General features: G+C 32.3%; 1 protein-coding gene across 2 annotated transcripts; it reads left to right on the top strand.

Annotated features, from left to right (window-relative positions):
• The first annotated feature begins 7,108 nt into the window (after nucleotides 1-7,108).
• LOC123224456 (protoporphyrinogen oxidase, mitochondrial) lies at nucleotides 7,109-14,046 on the top strand. 2 transcript variants are annotated; one of them, XM_044648112.1, is made up of 18 exons: nucleotides 7,109-7,277; nucleotides 7,380-7,419; nucleotides 8,337-8,472; nucleotides 8,674-8,739; nucleotides 8,992-9,042; nucleotides 9,188-9,244; nucleotides 9,321-9,397; nucleotides 9,523-9,559; nucleotides 9,721-9,786; nucleotides 10,097-10,137; nucleotides 10,557-10,689; nucleotides 11,157-11,336; nucleotides 11,888-11,962; nucleotides 12,507-12,630; nucleotides 12,708-12,816; nucleotides 12,967-13,041; nucleotides 13,112-13,218; nucleotides 13,669-14,046. In XM_044648112.1, exons 1-18 carry the CDS (start codon nucleotides 7,247-7,249, stop codon nucleotides 13,767-13,769), a joined length of 1,506 nt encoding a protein of 501 aa, XP_044504047.1. In that variant the 5' UTR covers nucleotides 7,109-7,246; the 3' UTR covers nucleotides 13,770-14,046. The 2 variants fall into 2 exon arrangements, with proteins under 2 accessions (XP_044504047.1, XP_044504048.1); XM_044648113.1 differs by having other exon boundaries at nucleotides 7,164-7,277; nucleotides 8,348-8,472.
• Nucleotides 14,047-16,613: the final 2,567 nt, after the last annotated feature.

The following is a 16,613-nucleotide window of genomic DNA, read 5'->3' as shown; positions in this document are numbered from 1 at the left end:
GGTGGTGAAGGGATAATTTTAATTTAGAATAAGAGCATTTATCTTAATAATTATTTCAGTAAAGGTAAAATTGTTATAATATAATTTAGGGTTATTTATTATTTTAATTAAATACAACAGTATTTTTATCCTAAAACTTAATAAATAAAGATAAAATTCAAAATTAATATTATTTAGTGATTTTTTTACAAACGAAAATTGTCATCTAATTATTCGTATATTATGTTACGTTGCTTAGATAAAAAAAGATTCTTAGAATATTTTATTGATTGAAGAATCAAATAAGTTGATATAATAGGCAAAGAAGGGAAAGCATTTGAGGTAACTATTGTGAGGTTCATATGACACAGATCAAAACCCTTAAAACCTTTTTCTCCGATTGATCTAACATGGTTGCTAGACAAAGCATTGCAAAGTTACAAAGAGATGGCAAAAATAACAAGATAAATTGTTAAATGACATGTTTGTATGTGGTGATGGAAAGGGTAATGGTGGTGTCTGTAAGTGATGGCAAGCATAGTGATCAACGGGTGGTGGCAATGTGGGTAATGTAATTTTGGCTTGTGATGGTGTCAACAAGTGATGGTGGGTGGTGAAAGTATAATTCTAATTTATAATAAAAACAATTTTTCTTAATAATTATTTGAATTAGAATAAAATGATCATAGTGGGGTTAAGGTTACTTATTATTCTAATTAAATACAATAATATTTTTATTCTAAAAATTTAATAAATTAGGGTAAAATTGTAACGAAATTAAAATTACAACAGTAATTTTTTACAAATAAAGATGGTGATCTTCTTACCCATATATCATCTACCATATTATATTGATAATAAAAGACTATTTAAATCATTTATTAATCAGGAAACCAAATAAGTTTATATAATAGGGGGAGGAGAAATATTAGGCAATGGGGTGCATCACCAAGTATTTGAGACAATTGTTACGAGGTCCATATGACTTGGGTTTCAACCAAAAGCCTTGAAACCTTCTTCTCATATCAACTTGACATTGTTGCTAGTCGAAACATTACATAGTTACAAGAGATGATAGATGTGATAAAACAAATTATCAAATGAGAAGTCAGTTAGCAATGACGCAAAAAGTGGTGGTGTTGTCTACATGCTATGATATGGATAGTAGTCAATTAGTGGTGGCAAATGGTAGTGGCAATGTGAGTGGTTCGATTTTGGCTAAAGGTAGTGTCATTTGGTGATTGTGGGTGGTGGAAAAGTATTTTTTGTCTTAATAATCATTCGAGTAAAGGTGAAATAATTATAATGAAGTTTAGAATTACTTATTATTTTAATCAAAGATTTTTGTTCTCAAAATTTAATAAATAAGGGTAAAATTACAATAAAATAATGATTATATCGGTATTTTTTAAATATAAATGGAGGTAGCGCTTATATTACATACTCATGAAATATTAGCTACCGTATCACTTGTTAATAAAAACATATCAAACTCTTCTATTAATTAATGAACCAAAAAAATTGATATAGCAAGGAGAAATATATAATGGTTAAGTGTGTCACAAAGCGTTTGAGATAACTATTATAAGGTCTATACAGTATGATTCTTACAACCAAAACTCTTACAACTTTCTTCTCAGCTTGTCTAACATGGTTGTTAAACAAAATACTATGGAGTTATAAGAGATGACTAATATGATAAGATAAATTATCAGAGAAAAAATTTGTTGGTGGTGACAAAAAGTGTGGTGGTGGTGTTGTCTATAGGAGATGACGTGGGTAATGGTCAACATGTGGTGGCAAGTAGTAGTGGTAGTGTGGATGGTGCAATTTTAGTTAGTGGTTGTGTCATCAAACGGCGATGGTTGATGAAAGAGTAATTTTAATCAATAAAATTATATGTATATATTTTTGAATATATAAAATTGATACATACATAATATGTTATTATATAATTGAGTGTTGTTAAAGTTATTTTGAATTAATGATAAAATAATATTTAATCACATAATAACACGTCATATATTTACCTATTTATGTACATTTAATATTATTTTTTTAATTTAATTATATACATTGTTTTGTCAATAATCCTAATGGAGTTTAGATCTATTTATTATTGTAATTAAATTATAATAAATTTAAGATTATATTGGTTATTTTGTAATACAATTTAAAGGTGGGATCAAATTACACATGTTACCTAACATCCTATAAAGATGTGTCCAATTTAGGTATTATTGAATTAAAAAATTACCTTTAAAATAGATTATTATAATATTATTAAGTATAAATTATTATTATATTTAATAAAATTTGATAAAAATTTATAATTATAAATAATTATTATATTTAATTAAAGGTAAACAATATTAATATATTATTTTATTTAAATATTTTTTAAATGTAATTATTTTAAAATATTTTTATATTATTTATTATATTAATTAAAAATAAAATTAATTTTGTTTTAAAGAATTAATAAATAACAACCCCACTTAATAGTATTAAAATATCATCAGGAATTTTTGGGCACCGTCATCCGAAAAGCAATTGAACTGAATGATACAACAAATAAAACAAAAAAAGCGCATAAAGAAGACCCTTTGTCGAGGCTTATTGAATACGGCTGACAAGTCACACCAAAAATCCTGTAGAAATGGATGGCGGGTAGCAGGGACAAACACTAGGAATCGTCGTTTTTATATCTCCGGGTGGCTCATTATCCGATTTGCTGACAAGGTCAAAGATCAGGTGTGCTGTGTGGTCAGCCTTTCAACTGTTTTACCTTTTCCAAACCGACTGAAGAGACACAAAGGGCCTCTACAATACTCTGAAGTGCTGAAGAAGCAACCTCAGTCAATCTGTTTTGACTGGTTTTTACACTCTGATTGACAGACTCTGGTCCTGGTCCAATGCACAGGAGCAGAATCCGTATATAATTCTGTTTCATCTGCCAGTCTCTGATTTTGTCGACCATATTGTATTCTAGCAATCGCTAGGGTCCATCACATTATAATTCGATTGTCTCTACTAGCCTAAGTAATTTATCAAATGGCCCTACACGGGTAGCGTGCTTATAAAGAAATGAGATTTCAAAATAGGGAGTTTGACGTTAAGTTCCCCGTGATTAATTATAATAAGTTTTTAATTTATTTAATTTAATAATTATTAAATTAATTATTAAATTTAAAATTAACCTTATCTAATATAATTAGTTTTATTTTTAAAAAATTTGATTTAGATAAAATTTTTTATTATTAATAAAAAAATTATCAAACCATATTTACCCAAATTATTATTTTAAAAAAATGAAAGAGGGTTTTAAGGAAAAGAAATATACCACCAAAGATGGTGATGGGATTTGGTTGTTGATTAATTTCAATTTCAACCAGTTACATTTTCTTTTCATCCACCAATTTTTAACCACTTTCCTCCTAATATAGATCATGACATGCACAATTTCATATATTTGTCACATAATTTAAATATTTAACCACATAAATAAATAACGAATATGACAGTAAAAAAAAAAAAAGCTTTAAACAGAATTCATAAACACTATGATTGTGAATCTGCGAAATAAATAAATAAATTTGAATGGATAAAATGATATACTTGATTGCCGGAAAGAAAATCCTGATCCATGACCCACTTGGAATTGTGGCCCATCTGGATGCTGACATCAGGTAACAGCTGGATGTAACAGACTTCTTTCAGTATTCGACTACTGTGGAAATACGGCGCAGTGGTATGGTTTGTAGTTGGGATGCCCATTTAACTGCGCAGATAACGATTTGTTCGTGTCAAATCATCTCCACGTGGCACATGTTGTGAATGTTGTCATTTTGGAATTTTGACAGCCTACCTGCAAGATAATCATTCCTCCCGGAAATCCAAAAATTGATAAAGAATTTTGCATACGCAGAAGTCAAAGCAGCAATCACACCGTGTGTTGTTTTATTTTAATTATTTATAAATTAATCAAAATATATAGAATACAAAAAGAATTCTGGGGAATTGAACCTGATCTCTATCTCATCTCCGTTCCTGAATGGATTTTGTTAATAATAATTTAATTAGTAATTGTGAAATTGAAATATATTTTAATCTTAAAATATATATGGTAAATCGTGAAGTATATTTGTTGTCTTGCGGGCACGGCCGCATGGCCATCATCCAGGCAGGGGCTGTTGAGTGTGGTGTGGACATAGATAGAATGGGCTTGCACGTGAGCCATGAGGTGAAGTGAAGGCTTCTGTAGTTGTTTGTCTAATTCTTTTTATTTCGCTTTCCAGTTCTAGCTACGCCTGTGAGCGTCTTTAATGAGAATTCTTTTGACTCGAAGCCTCACTCACTCGCTCAGTCTCATTACGAATGTACGGACTGTTTTGCCCTTTCATTTACAGCCGGTACATTATTTAAAATTAAGTATTAACCACTAGTTTTAATTATATCTGTGGAGTTTTTATAATATTATTTGAATTCAGAAATTTCGCACTTGCTTTCCCGTCAACGGAATTTATAGCTTTCTCATCCGACTCAACTTTTAAAAAACATAAAGCCAATCATAATTATTAGCTTCCCGTTACTACAGTCTTGATTTCCTCAACTACCCAAAGGAAGAAGAAAACTTTTCTTATTTAACAACCCATTCATTATCAAATACGATTCTCAAGCTAATTGGTTTAGCTACCATAACTGTTTTTTTGTTTTTTAATAATTTTTACGGTCAAATCAACTATATCAACCAAGTTGATAATGGATAGTTCAAATTCAACCTCCTTAGGGTATAATTAGAGATTCAACACTTTTAAAAGTGATTTAATTTGAATAATATTTTATTATTAAAATTAAATATTTATATAAAAATAGATTATTTAAGATATTAATAAGTATAAATTATTATTATATTTAATAAAATTTGATATAATTATTTTAAAATATTTTTTATATTATTTATTATATTTATTGTACTTATATTATTTATCAATCACTATTGATAATAGAATATTATCAAAATATTTTATTATTTATAAATCAAACAAAATAATATAAATAATAAAAAATTGATTAATAATATTTTTTTATCTTAAACCAAATTCCCTTTAAAATGTATTTGAATTTGAAGGCCTAGGGCGCTGCTGAAATATTTTATGAACAAGTCATTGTCTTTTAACTTTTCTTATAAACTCTGTGGAATCATTGTGCTTAATTCGAATTTTGAAGAAGCTTGGCAAGACTTTCAAGTAACCCAAATTAAATGGTCGTGTGGATTCTGAAGTGGCAGTCCAAGATTGGAGGAATGGGTGACTTATTGAAGGGGCAAGAGAGATTTGTCTCAACCCAACTAACTAACCTCTCTATTTATTGAATTAAGAAGTTGCTTGAGTCCCAAAGTTCCAAAACTTAAGCAAATATGATTGAGTTTTGTATAATTGATTGTAATCTCAATGGAGAACATCGCTTCTGCTTTTTAAGTTGGTAACCAACCTTAGAAGACATGGTTTCTCCACCAGAAGAAAAGAGACAAAATGGCAGACGAAAAGAGACAAAATGGGAAACCAAATTAATTGCCCATTCAACAAGTGGGATAACTTGCTTACCATTGCATAGTTTTTATTCAACAAGTGGACTGGAACTAGGCCATGGTATGATATGATCCTAGTCAGTTCAATTTCGAAAGTCGGTTTGATTTGATTCAGTTCAATTCAAATTTGTTTGATTTAAATTTAAACCGAAAGATTTGATTCATTTTTAAATTGAGCTAGGAATTGTTCGGCTCGAATTTATAGTTTGTATTAATAGTTCAAATTCGTAGTTTAATTCGATTTGAATTTATGGCTTGAATCATCTTGAATTTGTAATTTGAATTATTGGTTCGAATTTGTGGCTTAGTTCGGTTCGAATAAGAAATTTTAAATATTATTTAAGTAAAATGATGTCATTTTGTCAATGAATCATGAATTCAAGCCATAAATCAAACCCATTAATTCAAACCATGAATTTTAGTTGAACTAAATTACGAATTCGAATTGTTAATTCAAGCTAAAAAAAATAAAACTAAATTTGAATCGAACTATATTTCATTTGAGTCGTACCTAATTTTGGCTCTAAAAACTCGAATTAGATCATTTTCTGTTTAAATCAAATTCAAGTTAAAGAGTGTTTCGGCCTGCCCGGCTGGTATCCACCCTTAAGTGGAACCATCTTTTCTCCTAATTATGTTTACAAGTTTTTGCCAGGCTTTATATGAAGTTGGCTAAAGCCAACAACGGAGGGAGGCCAGGCCTCAGTTATGACTTAGTACTCATTTCGTTGACATTACTCTTTGTATTGGCTTATCTATGTAATTGTAAGTTTCAGTTTCGCACTGGAAAGTGAAAATTCAAATTGCTTTTAGTTTTAGGTCCTTCCCTCCAAATTTAAAGCGTAAAGGGACCACTTCCATGTCTCCATTTTGGACCGTCCATCAAATTGTGGTCCAGTGGAAGTTAAAACCACACTTTCGAATTACACCAAAGAACTTAACCCACGTTCATGGCACGATTTCTTAAAAACTGTTACAATTTTCTGAAGACTGCTTTTCAATTTGTTATGCAATCAAATTAAACACTTTGAAGTCTAACTTTTGAAGCACAATCGGATGCAGCCGATAACAGACAATCACTAGTCAACTTTTGAGCCTCTAAAGCTTACAATAAATTCAAAAGACTTGGACACTAAGGTCAACGACCAAATGATATTAAATTAAAACACAACGTTTAATCTTTAATAGTAGTTGTCAAACGTCGTCTCATTTCTATCGATTCAAATTCTTATAAGTGATATAAAATATAAAAATTGATATAAATAGAAGTCAAATTTATTTCTTTCTCGTAAGAAAGTTAATACATTTCGATTTATCTTTCTTCGAAATGTGTATTTGTTTGTTAAAAAGAATCTTAGAATTAAGGTTTTCACAAGGGTGCAACTATTGGGAAGAACAAGAACACAAGCCTAGCTGTTTGTTAATGAAACAGGTATTATCAAAGAGGCAGGTATATTTAGAAATGATTACGGTGCACTAAGTAACAGCCCAGTCTGATCTTTCCGCTCGTGATATAGGAACGCCCACATACCGAACCAGGCCCAAATCCTAAAACTATACAGCAAGATGTACAGCTGTCTCCTGCGACTGGTACTGCGTGTCGTTAGGTCTTATAATTTATGAAGATATTTTGACTTAAAATTGGAGAATTATCGGTTCTCAGTTCTCAGAGCTGAAATGGCGCCAACTGCAAGAGAAGATAAAAAGAGTAACTCTTTCTTTTCTTTAAATTATACAAATAAAAGAAATTTTGAAATGGAATTATCTTTCTGTCGTATAGCATTGTGATGAATGAAACGTGGAATTTCAGGTTCCGCCAAACGAGTGGCTGTTGTAGGTGCCGGTGTTAGGTATGTTAATTGGACTTTACATTGCTCTGAATTTTATTTATATGCGTTTTTGGAAGTTTTTAAGTGTTTAAATTTATTAATTCGTGTTGCTTATGCCTTTCTTGAACTTAATTTTGTCACTTTACACTGGTTAAGGCATGTGTAGTTTAGATAATTCTTCTCCATTGTGTTGGTTTTATGAATAAAATAGGATATTAAAAAACTAAATAAATGATAGCTAAATGTGTTCATACCGGTGCACTCTACTTTTTTTTTTTGGGGGGGGGGGGGGGGATAAAAAAACAGGTGCACCTAAGTGACTAGAGAATTAAATAGAGACGGTATGTGTTTTTGAAAGATTTCGGAGAGATCAGAAATATCTTGAAAATTTTGAGGAGTTTTTGACAAATTTTAGATAGTAGACGTTTTGGATGAATTTTGCAGTCACTGTAGTCTACCTATATTCAATCATTCATAGGAAAGATTGATCATTTAACCATAATGTATGATATATATTGGTCTCACTTATGTGAACTATGAAGCATATCATTTGAATTAACTGCTGATGTCAAAGGAGATTTGAGCTGTTCATAGATGTCTTTGAACATTGGGGTCCCATTTGGATTTACAAAATGAATAGTTTTGAATCACATGATTGTAAGAAATCAGTCGCACACTAACTAGTGGAACTTATATAGCATTTGATACCTCTCAATTTATTTATTTTGCGTGAATTTAAAGAGTTGGAGGTGAACCCCAGAATGTATTGTGAGCTTCTCTATAAACATGTAAAACCAGGTTCATGGTCATATCTTACATGTTAAGTAATTAATCTATGATTCATGTAAGATGGATATACCTGTTTCTGATTTGCTGGTTGTGTGTGCGCTATTTTTGTGCTAAAAAATTGGGATTGACAATATAATATGATGTTCAAGTGGGCTTGCAGCAGCGTACAAGTTAAAATCACATGGATTAAATGTCATGGTATTTGAAGCTGAAGGAAGAGCTGGAGGGAAGTTGAGGAGTATTTCACAGGGTGGTCTCATTTGGGACGAGGGAGCAAATACTATGGTAGATTTACCTATAATATACTGCTTTATTTAAATATGACTTATAACTATATAAATGGCTAGGAGATGTTGTATGTAGTTTAAAGTTACCATGAACTGTTAGTTCTGAAAATGACTTATGATGTTCATGTATGCATGATCTGATGATGTTCATAAATAGTGATGTTTGTGTTAGTCTTAAGACTTTATTGACATTGTGCAGACTGAGAGTGAGATGGAAGTGAGAAACTTGCTTGATGATCTTGGAATTCGGGAAAAACAACAATTGGTAAGAGTTGCCTTCTTATCTCAAATTTATGACATTGTGAAGCTATAGTTTGTGTTTGGTGCTTGTAAATGGGGTTTTTGTTTTAACTTCATTTTCAATGTTAACTTTATTACAAACATTAGACTTCTACAGCTTTGAATTCTGGTATGCTGTTCTGCTTCTTTGAAGTTGAAAGCTTGAAAGTTACTGGTCGATGATATATATACAGAAGCAGCTCTCTTTTGACTATATTGATATTGTCTACCCATGCAGCCAATTTCCCAAAACAAACGGTATATTGTGAGAAATGGGGAGCCAGTTCTGGTATGTTCTGCTAGTTGCTTGTTTTGCAATTAGTTTACATTTTTTAACATAAAGACAAGGGGACTCATTTTTATAGTTAAAAATATCTGTTTCTTTATATGAGCTCTCTAGTGACCATAAACTTTTGCTCAATTTTTAATGCCAGATCCCTTCAGACCCCATTGCACTCATCAAGAGCAACATTCTTTCTACCCAATCAAAGGTTTGTTGAGAATTATGTGTTTAGGTCATTCAGTTTGTTAGAAATTCTCAAATGGAGTGGATTTCTGCGGTTCCAGCTTCAACTCATTTTGGAGCCATTTTTGTGGAAGAAAAGTGACTCAGCTGTAGTGTCTGATGCTAATGCAAATGAAAGGTGATAAATTTATTTTATTAGCATGTTCAAATTATTTGAACCTCTACTTTGGCTTGTTGTCACAATTTTAGCTTTCAATGAAGTAAAATTCTTAGTATTAAGGTTTGCTATTTCTTTTCCTATAGTGTGGGGGAGTTCTTCCAGCGTCATTTTGGGAAAGAGGTATTGCACTCTGCTAAGTTCACTTTATGGTACTTACTTTCTCTGGTAGTGTTATATGCATGTTTGTTTGTTTTTTATATAATTGTCTAGAGCTTCAAATTGATGTGAAAATATTTGATGTGGATGAAAGTTTTAGTAATTTTTATCTATGATTACGTTAGGTTGTGGATTTTCTCATAGACCCTTTTGTAGCGGGCACCAGTGCTGGCGATCCTGACACTCTCGTGGTGAGTAATGCCTCTAACTCCCTTTACAAGTCTCATGCATGGAACTGTAAAAGTGATTTTCCCCTTATCTCGTTAATATCGATTGCCATACTAGCAAAGACTCTTGAGCAAAATTTCCAGACTGCTAATGATCTTTCTAATTAAAGTTGAGATGGGAATAACTCTTGATGTATTTTCCACACTGCAACTTTTCATACTAGTGAGCTGATCTCGAGCATGACATCTTGTCAGTAATAACATTGAGTCCTTGATTCTGATTCATTTTCATTGTGCAGTAGTTGTGTTGATTAAATTGTCGTTGTTATAACAGATGCGCCATTCATTCCCAGAGCTATGGAATCTAGAGAAAAGGTGTACTTTGTGCAACTTTCCTGATACTCTTGTACATTATTTATTACTTAGATCTTTACTTTCTTGCAAATTCTTGCATTTGGATGCATTTCAACTCTGTGAATCCTCGTTTACTAGGTCATATGCAAAATAATTTATTTGGCCTTTGTCATACTCTCTCTGTTCTGTTAAAAAATCGCTGGAGCTATTGAGAATATGCCTCTTCCATTTAGAGTTATATCCATGTTATTAGCAAATTTACCTGCAAAAAATAGTTGTCTGTACAACTGTTACAGTTAATGACTTTACCATTTGTGTTAAATGCAGACTAATGCAAGACTTAGATTGATAAATCTAACAGAGTGACACTCTCTTATTTGGTGCTTGTTGCTCAGTTTGTGTTTATTTGTAAGTTGCAAGTTCTCTATTTCTTTTGTCAGATTTGGTTCTGTCATAGCTGGGGCCATTCAATCAAAGTTGTTTGCCAAAAGGGATAAAGGTGTTGAAAGAAAGGGTTCTTCAGAAAGGAGACGCCACCAGCGTGGTTCATTTTCTTTTGTTGGTGGAATGCAGGTAGTGGTTTCAGGACAACCTTTCTTCTTTTGCAAGAGACTAGTTCATTGTTGTACATGATGTCACTCATGTGCAGCATGCTTTGCTTATACAAGTGCTTATTGATGATTCCCACTTGTACCTTTTTGTGTGATTCCACATTTTTTTCCTAAGATTTGCAACCAAGGGATACTTGTTCATTGCAATATTCATTTAATATAAGACAAGTGATGACATAATAGAATTATGATTTTGATGTCATTGTTGGAGCTAGCCTCACCTGTTTCACTTATCATTTAACTTTACCTCTATAGTCATCGCAGCGATTGAATTGCGTTATCTTTTAATTATCTCAGTTGGCAGTAAAATTCTTTTGTTTCCTGATTTGTCCCTCTACCATGTTTCTTAAATCAAAGCTGGCTTGTTTGCTGATAATCTGATTGATCTTGTGTTGCTATTTTCTTCTTGTTTTATGTTCGCTTTTGTAGACACTCACTGATAGTTTGTGCAAAAAGCTTGATGAGGATGAGCTTAAATTAAAATCAAAGGTTCTGTCATTATCTTATGGTCCAGAAGGAATATCAGCATTAGAGAATTGGTCACTCTGTTATTCATCTAACCATGCCAAACATTCACAAGCTTTATCTTTCGATGCAGTAATCATGACGGTTGGTATCTCTTTTTATTAGAGAACATGTAATTCAGTATTTATTTATCTTTGAATCGCGAAACTTGGTTTCAAACTTAAGTAACAGTCTCAACCAGATGAGTTCCCATGTGAAGCAACCTATTAGTATGACTTTCGTCTGCATGCTTGCTGCTGAAAGCATATAAAGCCTCTACAAAAGAAATTATTAGAAAGAAAGATAGAGCTAAAAATAATGTGAGGGACACATTGCCTATTACTTGTGCAACTGCCATGATGAATTGGACTGAAGAAGAGCAATGTTTGTCTGGAGCACATACATTTTACTTAGTGCACTTAGAAAATCTTTTCCATTTTACTGACACTAATATATGGGCAACAGACACATGAAACAGATAAGTATTTACAATGCAAGTACTTACTTGAATGCTATCTATAGATTTAGTTATATGGAGTCTTTTTCTGCCCTAGGCACATCAGGTGTAACACATCCACTTTGCTTGCTGCACTTATTTATATTTGCTTTGACTGAAATTACCTTATTCTTAAGTGACTGGAATCTTGGTTTTATAGGCTCCAGTATGCAATGTCAAAGAAATGAAGATTAAGAAAGGAGGAAATCTCTTCCCTTTAAACTTTCTTCCTGAGGTACTTATTATCACAGTTTGATTTGAGCATCTGGGAAAATCATCATAAATATTTTTGGAGATTTCATCAATTATTTTTGGTGCCTTTTCTTGGCAGAACATCTGTTTTGAATGATATATGTAAGCTGAATGCCTATTGCCTATAAAAGTTTCTACAAGATTATAGGAACAAAGAGGGTACTTGTTTCATTAACATTTTTTTTGGGGCCAAATTTCATTTAGTTATTTCTTTGAAGGAATTGGCAAATACAAGTTTGAAGTGAAAATCTTCAATAACTAGTGAAATTATGTTCAATAACTGGAGAAATTATATTTGTTACCATCTCAATTTGGGATTTATACTTTTCTGAGCTTGTGATTAAATGATTCATTTTACTTGTCTACCTAGCAAATGATAAAAAAGGGGCTCTAAGAGGGCAGAAGTTGATTGTTCTGAGACAATATTGTCTCACGAAGCAATAGGCTGTCAAATTTATCAATTCCTATATACATTCATTATGTTAATGTTGGAAGTAACAATAATTTATTTGCTGTGCATCATGTAGGTCAGTTACATGCCACTATCAGTTATCATAACCACCTTTAGGAAGGAGAATGTCAAGAAGCCCCTTGAAGGGTTTGGAGTTCTTGTTCCTTCTAAAGAGCAACAAAATGGATTAAAAACTCTTGGTAATGAATTGTTACAGCCCAGATCAATAAATAGCATCATTTCCTATTGTTTCTGATATGAACATTCTATTTTATAGGTACACTCTTTTCCTCTATGATGTTCCCAGACCGTGCCCCAAAGAATCTATATCTGTATACAACCTTTGTTGGGGGAAGTCGTAACAGGGAACTGGCAAAAGCTTCAACGTATGAGAATATTCAATGCTTCTGATATTCTACTTACTCTGTATTTCTGTTTTCCGTATACATATATATATTGTGAATGCTAAATATTCTCAACTTATCTATGTATAATTTTGTGCATCTAACCTTTTCATGAACTGGTTTTTGTTTTAGGGATGAATTGAAGCAGATTGTTACTTCTGACCTTAAGCAATTGTTAGGAGTGGAAGGGGAACCAACTTTTCTGAAGTATGTAAGCCTCTTATAATAGATGTGTTTAGATAGGTTCTTCTATAACTCGAAGTGAATTTTATGGCAGTCATTTTTTCTGGAGTAAAGCATTTCCCTTGTATGGGCGTAACTATGACTCCGTTCTAGAAGCAATTGAGAAGATGGAGAAAAATCTTCCTGGATTCTTCTATGCAGGTAACAACTCCTCAGCTTAAAGATCCTGTGGCTAAAAGGCTGGCAAATCTGCAAATTATTCAGGGTTCTTCTTATAATCTGTTATACGAACCCTTAAAATAGTCATTTCAGGGACAAATTCTAAAATTAAGTGAGCATATGTGTTTCAACTGTTCAATGCACTAATGACCTGACAGATATTCACTGAAGTTTTTTCTATTCACATCAACCTATTTTGACACTCTTTTCAAAAAATGTAAGATCATGGAGAATGGTAGTAATCAGATTCGGCCAGGGAACTCTATAATGTTGATGATGAAATATGGTGATATTTGTGATTCATTCTAAATACTTTCTTCATCATCATATTTTGTCCTCAATTATTTCTTTTAGCTTGTGTACTATGACAATAGTGTCTGTCAATTACATTATTACTTTTTCTTATTTGTGGTCTGATTTTCAACTTGGTAGGTAACCATAGAGGTGGATTGTCCGTTGGCAAATCAATAGCCTCTGGGTGCAAAGCTGCTGATCTTGTAATTTCCTATCTGGAAAATTCCTCAGACAACTAGACTAGATACTGCAGCAAGGATCATCTTTATAGAGACAGGAGCTGTATTTCTGCCTTGTAGTGTGATACCTTGTATTTTAAGCTTTTGACACCTTGTCTCGTTAATTTTACCGCATGTGGAATTTGATTGCCTGAGGTGAGGGAGATTAAGATATGTATGGGTATTCGGGAGGTCAAAATTTAGGAGTTATATGGGTTTGGAAAAGGGTAAATATGCGGCATCAATTAGTAATGTTACACATATGATGTTCTAGGTTTATAAATTCACATTGAATTGAGTCTTTTTATTTATTTATTTATTGTTATAAGGTCTCTCATATTAAAAATTGAATTCTTATATATGAAAAATGTGGTAAGCTAATATAATTATATTCATTCACTTAGCTTATGCTTTTCAATTTAATCCATGATCGGGAGAAAGGTCTTGATATCGATCGCCGAAATTTTGGTGGGCTACTTGTTCACAATTCACTCCCTTTGCGACCTGTGGTGGCGACCGGTGAAAATGTCAGAATGTGAGCTTGATTGATATTAACATGTCCAATCCGGGAGTTTCTTCTATAACCAAAACCCATATTCCAAATTCTTTACAACATGAAATGTTATTTTATGATTGGATGATGAATGTATTCATTAATTTATATATATTCCGTATTGATGAATTGCTTTGTATTGCAAAATGCATGGTTGTTAAATTGAACCGATGAAGGGTTTGCAGTCAATTGCTCTGCATTTTGGTTGAACTTTTCTATCCAGATATGGTTTTCTGGTGCTCTTCTTTTTTAGAGAAAAAAAGACTTTAATTCAGGACTCTGGTTGGAAGGGACAAATCGCCTACTTTTTTCCTTAGTATTGACTGAATAGTGGCTCTGCTTTTTAGTTGGTTAGCTAGGCTTTTCATTTTCATATCTTGATACATTATTAGTAGGTTTCAAGTTTCTCATTCGATGCCCATGTGGACAGCTAATTCCCCTGTATGTACGTCTTTCTATCTCCTTTGTTACTTTAAGTTCTTTTTCTTCTTCAAACCAAAAAATAAATAAAAAATTGTTCTACATGGATGACAATAGTTGTAACACAAACCAGGAAAAAGATTTTTCATATATATAAATATCTTATATCATTTGAAGAATATCTTAATATTGCGCCAGGTTAAGTGATCTAAATGTTACATAATTTTTTTGGCCAGCATTTAAAATGGCACGGTGGTGTTAATCAATTCCATCTTTGGGTTCAATCTAATAATTTTCAGCCTTTCTGTCGGATTCTTCTCTCAAGCCCATCATGCCTTGCAATTATTATGTTAAATTTCTCTCTCTCGATCTCCAAACAGTATCTATCTTCTTTATGGATTGATATTGACCGTACTGGACTGGTGGGCATGAGCTAGTAACAAACAAATCCCTCAGCCATCTGCCCTCCAGAATTTGACTTTATTTATCTTTATTCCTTTTTACAGAATCTCATAAAAGATGCTAAATTGCAGTAAAAGAAAAACACAGTCAAAAGAGGAAAAGGGCAAAGCAAAAGAACCGGTTAATGTACCTTGTATTAATCAAATTGATAAAATAATGTTATAACCCTAACCTATAATGTAAAATTTCAGCTTCATTAAAATCGTATGCCCAATCCAGTATTGTCCCAATAATTTTCTTATTCTGACTATTTTTCAGTGGAGGAATTTCTGGGTATTTTGACATGTGGTCTCATCATAACTTTGAGAAAAAAAACTATAGCAAGTGGACCCGGAAAAATTTGCAGGGTGGAGAGGTGGTGGGAAGACAGAGTGTTTATATTGTTATTGATTATTGATTGAATAATTCCTAGCATTTTGGCAGCTTCTTTTCTTTAACTTGTACCCTCAAGGTCCCATAATCCCTTCAAATCTGTCTTTTTTCTTTCACAATTAGAACAACCCATTTTTACAGTCATTTCAATGCCACTTTTATTTTAATTGCTTTATCTTTTCTCTGGAAAACCAATTTTGTCTTTGCTTGTATTAGACGTGGAATATTACCTAAAAATAAGAGCTTCTTTTATGATTGTGTTTGTCTGGATTGTGCCTTGATTAAGAAAATGATTAGACTTATAGATACACTACTAATCATTTGTTCATATATGTGATTATGATGTAGAATCTTTGTCTTGCTGTAAAATATTTCTTGAATCGGACAAATTCAATTATATTAAATATATAAAACTTTAAATCTAATTATAGTCTTACAAATATTATATAATTTTAAAATATCATTACACAGAATACCAAAACTTGAGAGCCCTTTACCTTTTTTCTGAAAACCTTGAATTTCTAGTTGTATTATTAATAAATATATACTCCTATAAGGGAAAAAAATTTCATTGAAACTAGAAGAATTCCAGGATTAAGGAGGGGAGGGGACAGTCCCACCCAATTATATTAAAAGCAAAAGTTGCTTCGTCATTATTATTATATTAAAAGAGGAGGATTTTAATGAAACTTTGGATTGAGTGAGATTCCAAAATCCACATATAAAAGAATCGAAATTGGCCCCAAACCAATATGCCCTTCTCTTTGTCTCTCAGCTTCACCATCCATTTCCAAGCTCTAATGTTTTGAAAGACGCGTGACTTCCAACTCTAAACCGAAGCAAATTTATGGGAGGGCAGTGCGAGTTCAGTCCAAAGCTGGAGCAGGTGAGGTGAGTTGACGTCTACATTTTTCGTGGGATTCCTAAAATAAAGGTTTTTCTGAATCTAATAACGTGGCTTTCTACCAGGCTGTCCCAACGGCTACTGGGGCCCGCTCCTCTTTTAAGGGCTTATATTTAATCATACTTTATCAGAGACTAATCTTATTTCCAAGGAA

The sequence above is a fragment of the Mangifera indica genome, chromosome 8 (genome assembly GCF_011075055.1).
Source record: "Mangifera indica cultivar Alphonso chromosome 8, CATAS_Mindica_2.1, whole genome shotgun sequence".
Lineage (NCBI taxonomy): Eukaryota > Viridiplantae > Streptophyta > Magnoliopsida > Sapindales > Anacardiaceae > Mangifera > Mangifera indica.
Note: the sequence above shows the minus strand (reverse complement) of the source record. Positions and strands in the feature narration are given on the sequence as shown.